General features: G+C 51.6%; 1 protein-coding gene across 1 annotated transcript; it reads right to left on the bottom strand.

The window, feature by feature from the left end:
* Positions 1–1,224: 1,224 nt before the first annotated feature.
* Positions 1,225–4,283, bottom strand: LOC147080904 (telomerase-binding protein EST1A-like). Its single transcript, XM_085981038.1, has 2 exons — positions 4,093–4,283; positions 1,225–3,140 (listed from the first exon to the last, which is right to left on the bottom strand). Exons 1-2 carry the CDS (start codon positions 4,205–4,207, stop codon positions 1,246–1,248), a joined length of 2,010 nt encoding a protein of 669 aa, XP_085837164.1. The 5' UTR covers positions 4,208–4,283; the 3' UTR covers positions 1,225–1,245.
* Between the last annotated feature and the right edge of the window lie 4,652 nt (positions 4,284–8,935).

Consider the following 8,935-nt stretch of genomic DNA (forward strand, 5'->3'; position numbering starts at 1 on the left):
GCAGTGGAAGTGTCAGCCTCGATTTTGCACTCAAGTCTCTGATGGGACACGAACAAGACTGCCACTGATCTCTCCAAAGCTGTTAACAGCTTTGACCTAACTCAGATAGACACCTATTCGGAAGCTGAATTTCTCTCCATACAGATAAAAATAACTAGTGCTGCGAACTAAAGGGCTGGTCTGTGTATTAAATGGAACCGATATTTGAGTGTTCCTTTAAATGCGCATATTTCTGAACAGTTTGTCCTCAATCAGCATCGGACAAAGTACAAGATTCAACATCCTGCCGCAAGGTGCAAGATCAGCAACACCATCTCCATGGGAGAGTGACCAGGGCAGATGTCCAGAGAGGGGAGGGGAATCAGGGTCAATAACATCTTTGAGGAGAGGCTGGATTGGTATCTGTTAAGAGAGATTGAGGGTTGGAGAGAGATTACCAGCACTGCTCGACTGTGTTTTCATGGGAGGCAGGGGAAGGAACATACCGTTGGGAATGAACAGGATGGAGGCAGCAACTGGTGACACAATAATCAGATCTGCACTTGGGATGGATCAGGATTGAAGGGCCGTTCTTCACTCCAGACATTAGCTGCTGTTCAGATGCTGTCGTGTAAGCGTCCAATCACAAAAGAGAGATAAATGAGGGAGGCCATTCAGCCCATCCACCCAGAAAGACCCTGCACTCCTACTATCTCACGTCCAACTGATTCTGAAACCATTCCACGTGACGATTACCCTTTGTATAAAGAATCTCCTCACCACAAATGCTCAGTTTACTTTTCCCCAGTTTGACCCCACTTGTCTCTCAATACATTTGAAATTGAATCGATGTTTAAATTAAACTTCTTATCGCACGGTTTGGAGATTAGGTTGCAGAATCGAGATGAGCAATCAGGGGTTTTTATTAAAACTCTCTAATTACATCTGACTGTAGGTGAAACAGGAAATTAATTTGAGTTTGGACCATCAAACCACCTGTTAGCGCAGGACTGACCCTCTTCGGTTTGCTGAGCATCAGTTAATAAAGGCTCTCGGGGCTCCCGGACCGCTCCCCTGTGGATATTGGGTGAGGGGAGGTTTGCTCAGTGTCCCCGTAACCTGCCATTGGCTGCCTGGGCTCAAACCCGGCCACTTGGGCCAAGTACAGGAGGGAGGGCTCCCCAACTGAGAGCCAGCACCTTCCGAAAAGGAGGAAGTTTGGATGGGAAATAAACAACCAAAGCCGGGGCGGAGGGGGGGGGGACCTCACCTGAGCTGTGCCATCCTCTCCAGCCCATCTTTACTGACGCTGTCCCTGGACAGCAGGTTGCTGAGCTGCAGCTCCTGGTTGTCCGCCATCCGCAGGAGCTTCCCCAGTTCCTGCTGCTGCATGGTCCGCACGTGCTGCTCCATGTCTTCCGGGTTCAGCTGCCCCGCCTGATAGGGAGCTATGAACTGGGGAGTCGGGTACCCCGGATAATACGTCGCCGGATACATGTTGCTGTTGCCACTCATCTGGTACTGCATAGCGTAAGGGCCGTAGGGATACTGGGGGCCAGCCACCGCAGCCCGGGAGTAACCATACGGATTGTCGGAGTTCTGGAATTTGTAGTACGATGTGGGGGTTGGATGTGTGTAGGACGAGTAGGTCTCTCCCTGGGAGGACGAACTACATTCATCATCCGTGTCCAGGAAGTGGAGCTGGGCGGTCTGGCTCTTCAGCGCCGGTTTCTGGTCAGGATTGTTGGGATCCCACAGTCTACGGGAAGTCCCGCCACGGCCTCGGCTCCGAGAACTTCGACCAAACAGAAGTCTTGGCCCCATCTGTGGAGAACCAGGAGAGCCGGGTGCTGTCGAAGAGAGATCGGTGTTGGCAGGCAGGACCAAGATACCCCGGCCCTTCCCTCGGGGCTCCTCGAATTTATCCCTTTTCTCTGTATTCTGACTGAACTTACTTGACGACAGGTTGGGTTTGGCCTCGGCCCTGCCTGCTTTGCCTCTCCCTTTGTTCTTTTCCTCAGCATTTTGCTTGGTCGCAATAGCCACTCTGCTGACTGTCTCATTGTCAAACATAACCTTGAGCGAGGACTTACTCTCTCTCTTCCTGCGGTCAGAGCCCTCGCTGTTTCTGCCAAGCGCCCGTTCTTTCTCAAAACCTTTCCGCTTTTCAGGACTCTTTGTTGGCGCGTGATTTCTGTTCTCCTCAGCACAGTCATCTTCCAAAGAATCAGTGGAAGAGATTGAAACCTGCTTGGAGGGTCTCAACCTTTCTTTCCGATCACCAGCAGGTTTCCTTTCCTTCACTGCCACTTTCTTTCTTTCCCCATCAGCGGGTCCGTGCTGGCATGGAGGACCATCCAAGCTGTTGTTGCTGCCTGCAGAGCTTGTGCTGCAGGTCCGGTTACGGCCCCTGCGCTTGTCAGACCTGGAATAGCGCTTGGAGGGACCTCCGGGTTTCTCTGGTCTTGCCTGGGATCGATTGATTAGACTGTCTTCAGGGTCTTCTGCAAAGTTATTCCCCCGAGCTGTACCATCCTTCCTTATCCCCCTCCTCCCCTTCTCCCTTTTGCCAAGTTTCGCCTCTACAATTGGTTGGACCTTCTCACGGTCTTCCTGATTGCCTTTATTGTCACCAGTCCCGGTATTCTCCTCGGCACAAACAGTCTTACTGTCATCTGCCAGCCTCAGCTCTTCAACTTTCTTCACCAGCTCTTCATCGCCTAAGCTGCTGGGTGATTCCTTGCTGAACACCTGCACCCGTCTGCCCGGCTGGTAGATCTGACGATCTGGTTTTTTGACCCTCTTCGACTGCTTCCCAACAGCATTGGAGTTAGAACTTGCAGTTTGCTCCTCAGCCCACTTAAGATCTTCCTCCTCATTCCTATCCAGCTGTCCATTCCTGTTGGCACATCCCTGGTTACTGCCACCATTACTGTGGCCCTCACCAGCCAAGGGACAGCTCCTCTTCGGCACAGTCTTACACGGAGCTTCCTTATTCCCACCAAGATCTTTCCCATCTGTCTCCTCCCTTCCTGGGGTTTCAAGCTGTGTGGCTTTCTGTTTGTTGTTTCTCAGTCTGGATACGCCGGGCTGGTAAATTTGAATATCAGGGCGCCGGTTGTCTTTCCGTGGTCTCGGTTCTTTGATTTCCTTGGGAACGTCTGGAAAGGAAACACAGTTACAATAACCCCACAAACCAAAACACATTTGTAGAGCTCCAGCGTGAGTATAAGGCAGAACTGGGAGCTGCTAATATTGCAGAACCGTTTCCCCCACCCGCCCCAGCCGATCGCCTTCCAAACCCATTTTACTCCCCGCCTCTCCTGGGTGCTGACATACTTAGGTACGGTTCCTTGGGCATACAGACCTTGGTAACTTGTCCAAGTGCCTGTTCATCAAATGTGAACATACATGTCTGTGTGTGTAGATGAGTGTGTGTATAGATAGATGTTTGTGTACAGGTGTGTCTGTGCAGGGTTGAGTGTGTGATAGCAGTAGGATCCCTGGTTGATTTTCCCTCGCTTGCGCAGAAGCAGTGGGGTGGGGGTAAAGTGGGTGATGGGGGAGGGTGGAGGAGCTGGGTGAGTGCGGTGGGGGAGGGTAGGGGAGCTGGGTGAGTGTGGTGGGGGGGAGGGAGCTGGGTGAGTGCAGTGTGGTGGGGGGCGTGAGGGGGAGATGAGGGTGGGGGAGCTGGGTGAGTGCGGTGGGGGTGAGGGGAGGGTGGGGGAGCTGGGTGAGTGCAGTGGGGGTGAGGGTGGGGGAGCTGGGTGAGTGCGGTGGGGTGAGGGGGAGGGAAGGATGGGGGAGCTGGGTGAGTGGGGGGGGTTGTGAGGGGGAGGGGCCGTTGCCGGGGTGAGGGATGTCGGGGAGGAGTGAAGGGCGGATTGGGAGAGCGGTTTTGAAGTGAGTGGTGGGGGGTGAGGAAGAATGTGAGCGGGCGGGAGGGTGAGTGCGGTGGCGGGGCCGTGGCCCGGGTGTGGGAGGCGGTTGCCGGTGCGGGCCCCGCTCTCTCTCTCTCTCTCTGGGCCCTCCGCCTCTCTGGTCCCGCGCTCGGGTTGCCGGGCGACGGGTTTATGGGGCGCCCCCCTCCACCACTCCCCAGGGGCCTCTTACCAGCGCGGGCGGCGGCGGTGGTGGTGGTGGTGGTGGCGGCAGCGGGGCCGAGGTTGCGGGCCAGCTCCCTCAGCTCGGCCTCCGACACCCGCACCCGCTCCAGGCAGTCCGCCATCTTGTCCCGGCCGCGGACTACAGCTCCCAGCCTGCACCGCGCCACCCGCCCGGGGTCAAAGGACGCGCCCACACCCGCCCCCTGTCGGCCCCGCGGACAACCGCACCCGGGGCTGCAACTGGGACTGGAGACACTCAATCCCAGAGAGTCCACTCAATCCAACAGACTGCACCCAATCCCAGGGACTGCACTCAATCCCAGAGAATCCACACAATCCCAGAGAGTCCACTCATCCCAGAGAATCCACTCAATCCCAGAGACTGCACTCAATCCCAGAGAATCCACTCATCCCAGAGAATCCACTCAATCCCAGAGACTCCACTCAATCCCAGAGACTGCATGACATAACAAAACTACTAGGCACTTGGTCTAAGCATTAAACAAAGCTTTAATCAACTGTTTTACAACATGGAGATCTAGTTGTGTCCTCCACTAGTTCCTGTTAAGAATGTCCTGCACAAGCTGGGCCCGTGCCCGAGTATTTATACTCTCCCTGGACAGCGCCACCCGCAGGCCACTCAGTATTATTTAATAAGTCTTTCTTTCATGAATGACTGATTCATGTCACTCCACTCAATCCCAGAGACGCCACTCAATCCCAGAGAATCCACTCAATCCCAGAGACTACACTCAATCCCAAAGACACCACTCAATCCCAGAGACTCCACTCAATCCCAGAGACTCCACTCAATCCAAGAGAATCCACTCAATCCCAGAGACTCCACTCAATCCCAGAGAATCCACTCAATCCCAGAAAGTCCACTCAATCCCAGAGAGTCCACTCAATCCCAAAGACTACACTCAATCCCAGAGACTGCACTCAATCCCAGAGAATCCACTCAGTCCCAGAGACTGCACTTAATCCTAGAGAATCCACTCAATCCCAGAGACTGCACTCAATCCCAGAGACTGCACTCAATCCCAGAGACTGCACTCACTCCCAGAGAATCCACTCAATCCCAGAGACTCCACTCAATCCCAGAGAATCCACTCAATCCCAGAGAATCCACTCAATCCCAGAGACTCCACTCAATCCATAAGAAATAGGAACAGGAGTCAACCATTTGGCCCTTTAAGCCTGCTCTGCTATTCAATAAGATCGTGGCTGATCTTCTATCTCATCTCCACTTTCCTGCACTACCCCCATATCCCTTAATTCCCTTAATATTCAAAAATTTATCAATCTCTGTCTTGAATATACTCAACCACTGAGCCTCCACAGCCCTCTGGGGTAGAGAATTCCAAAGATTCACCACCCTCTGAAGAAAGTGGAGGAGAAGCATCTGGGAAGGCACCGAACACCTCGAGTCTCTTCGCCGGGAGCAAGCGGAAGCCAAGCACAAACACCGCAAGGAGCGCTCGTCAACCCAATCACCCCACCCACCCGCCCCTTCAACCACCGTCTGCCCCACCTGTGACAGAGACTGTAGATCCCGCATTGGACTCATCAGTCACCTGAGAACTAATTTTTAATGTGGAAGCAAGTCATCCTCGGTTCCGAGGGACTGCCTAAGAAAAGAAGGGTGTTCTTGTACACAAATCACTGAAAGTTCAAGAAGAAATTTCTCCTCATCTCAGTCCTAAATGGCTGACCCCTTATTATGAGACTGACCCCTGGTTCTAGACTCCCCAGCCAGGGGAAACATCCCCCCTGCATCTACCCTGTCAAGCCCTGTAAGAATTTTATATGTTTCAATGAGATCACCGCTCATTCTTCTAAACTCTAGAGAATATAGGCTGTCTATTCAATCTCTCCTCATAGGACAATTTCCCCATCCCAGGAACCGGTCTGGTGAACCTTCGTTGCACTCCCTCTATGGCAAATACATCCTTCCTTAGGTAAGGAGACCAAAACTGTACACAATACTCCAGGTGTGGTCTCACCAGGGCCTTATATAATTGCAGTAAGTTGTCTTTACTCTTATACTCAAATCCTCTTGTAATAAAGGCCAACATACCATTTGCTTTCCTAATTGCTTGCTGTATCTGCATGTTAACTTTCAGTGATTCATGTACAAGGTCACCCTTCTTTCCTTAGGCAGTCCCTCGGAACCGAGGATGACTTGCTTCCACATTAAAAATGAGTTCTCGGGTGACTGATGAGTCCAATGCAGGACCTACAGTCTCTGTCACAGGTGGGGCAGACGGTGGTTGAAGGGGCAAAGAGACTCGAGGTGTTCGGTGCCTTCCCGGATGCTTCTCTTCCACTTTGTGTGGTCTTGGGCCAGGGATTCCCAGGTGTCGGTGTGGATGTTGCACTGTTTCAAGGAGGCTTTGAGGGTGTCCTTGAAGCGTTTCCTCTGCCCACCTGGCACTCTCTTGCCGCGTCGGAGCTCCGAGTAGAGCGCTTGTTTTGGGAGTCTCGTATCGGGCATGCAGACGATGTGACCTGTCCATCGGAACTGATCGAGCGTGGTCAAAGCTTCGATGCTGGGGATGTTGGCCTGAGCTAGAACACTGATGTTGGTGCGCCTATCCTGCCAATGGATTTGCAGGATCTTGCAGAGGCAGCGTTGGTGGTACCTCTCCAGTGCTTTGAGGTGCCTGCTGTAAATGGTACATCTCACCCTCAGTAAGCTCCCCGCTGGAGTGGAGCTAATTTACAGAACAAATAGGAAACTGTTCAACCTACGTTACCTCTAGTCCAGATCCAAGGTCGTCCCATCCCCTGTTGTCGAATTACAGTATGCAGACGACGCTTGCGTCTGCGCTCACTCGGAGGTCGAACACCAAACCATCGTCAACACCTTCATCGAAGCATATGACAGCATGGGCCTTACACTAAACATCCTTAAGACAAAGGTCCTCTACCAACCTGCGCCTGCCACACAATACTGCCCCCCGATTATCAAAATCCACGACAAGGCCTTGGACAATGTGGACTACTTTCCATACCTCGGGAGCCTACTGTCAGCAAGGGCAGACATCAATAACGAAGTCCAACGCCGTGTGCCAGTGCAGCCATCGGTCACCTGAGGAAGAGTGTGTTTGAAGACCAGGACCTCAAACCCAGCACCAAGCTCATGGTCTACAGAGCAGTAGTGATACCTGACATGAATCAGTCATTCATAAAAGAAAGACTTATGAAATAATACTGAGCGGCCTGCAGGTGGCGCTGTCCAGGGAGAGTATAAATACTCGGGCACGGGCCCAGCTTGCGCAGGAGATTCTTAACAGGAACTAGTGAAGGACACAACTAGACCTCCATGTTGTAAAACAGTTGATTAAAGCTTTGTTTAACGCTTAGACCAAGTGCCTAGTAGTTTTCTTACGTCAATACCTGCCCTCCTGTATGCCTCAGAGACATGGACCATGTACAGCAGGCACAAGGACACCCAGGTCCCTCTGAACACCAACATTTCCCAATCTCTCACCATTTAAAAAATACTCTGCTTTTCTATTTTTCCTACCAAAGTGGATAACTTCACATTTCTCCATGTTATATTCCAGCCTAGAATGATCTTATTGAATGGCAGAGCAGGCTCGAGGGGCCGTGTGGCGGAGCGGGCTTGAGGGGCCGTGTGGTGGAGCGGGCTCAAGGGGCCGTGTGGCGGAGCGGGCTCGAAGGGCCGAATGTTCCTAATTCTTATGTTCTTATAGAATTGACTCCACATCCAAGTCATTCTGTTCAGCGACCAGCAAACTATGAAATAAGCTATCCTGGGAAGCCCTTTGAAACAGCAAATCAAATGGATCAATAGAGGAATCAAAACAACAACCTGCATTTATACATCGCCTTTAACATAGTAAAATGTCCCAAGGCGCTTCACAGGAGCGATTATCAAACAAAATTTGATGCCGAGCCACATAAGGAGATAGTGGGACAGGTGACCAAAAGCTTGGTCAAAGAGGTCAGTTTTCAGGAGGGTCTTAAAGGAGGAGAGAGAGGCGGAGAGATTTAGGGAGGGAATTCCAGAGCTTCGGGCGTAGGCATAGGTTCTAGCTGCCGATTGGCTTACCAGCAGGCTACACCACATTACCGCTGCAATTCATTGGTCACTTTAGGGTTGCTCGTCCAATGGAGCTGGCTTGGGTAGAACTTAAAAATGGAATTAGCAGCTGTGGGTTGTTGCAGTTTCTGGAGGACAGCGAGTGGCTGATGTGTTTGGTAAATTCCCGTCCTACTGGAAACACAGAAGAGATCTTGGATTGCGATCAATCCACTGAAGCTCCGTCTGATGTAGAACAGAGACTTGAATGAAGTAAACCTGTTCCCAGACTCTCCATGGAGCCGAGGACAATGCCTCAAAGCTGGAGTCATTCCAGCCAACCAGTCAAAGGAATGGAATATTTCAGGAAGCTGCAAAACTATCTGCTGAAGGACTGAAGACAGCATGTCCCAAACGACACGGTGGATCTGATGCTTCTTCTCCACGAGTTATCTGCAATTAATAATCTTCTCCAGTCTACTGTACAGTCTTGTGACTGTAGTGCCAATGATTCAATGGGTAGGGCTACAGAGAAGGAAATTCTCCAAAGACACTCAGAGACCAAACTGATACACAACCTCACAGTTCAGGAAACATCTGGTGGTCGCATTAGTTTGGCTACAATAGACTTGGAGGAAACCCCACTGAGAAATGAAAGTGGAAAGTTGAAGCAGAGTTGGATAATTGGGAGAATTCGACACTTGCTTTTGCACAGGGTGTCTGACAGATCACAGTATCGCCTTTCAGACTTATAATTCACCAGCAGCCTTTTAACACCATCTGGACTGAATGGCAGATT

This window comes from Somniosus microcephalus, unplaced genomic scaffold, assembly GCF_052327205.1.
Source record: "Somniosus microcephalus isolate GS21.2 unplaced genomic scaffold, FLI_Smic_1.0 scaffold1026, whole genome shotgun sequence".
In the NCBI taxonomy this organism is placed as follows: domain Eukaryota; kingdom Metazoa; phylum Chordata; class Chondrichthyes; order Squaliformes; family Somniosidae; genus Somniosus; species Somniosus microcephalus.

Excerpts from the sequence above, each read along its gene's own strand:
- LOC147080904 (XM_085981038.1), bottom strand. The coding sequence starts at position 4,207 with ATGGCGGACTGCCTGGAGCGGGTGCGGGTGTCGGAGGCCGAGCTGAGG. Across the intron at positions 3,141-4,092 it reads CACCGCCGCCGCCCGCGCTG|ACGTTCCCAAGGAAATCAAA; the intron begins GTAAGAGGCCCC and ends TTTCCTTTCCAG.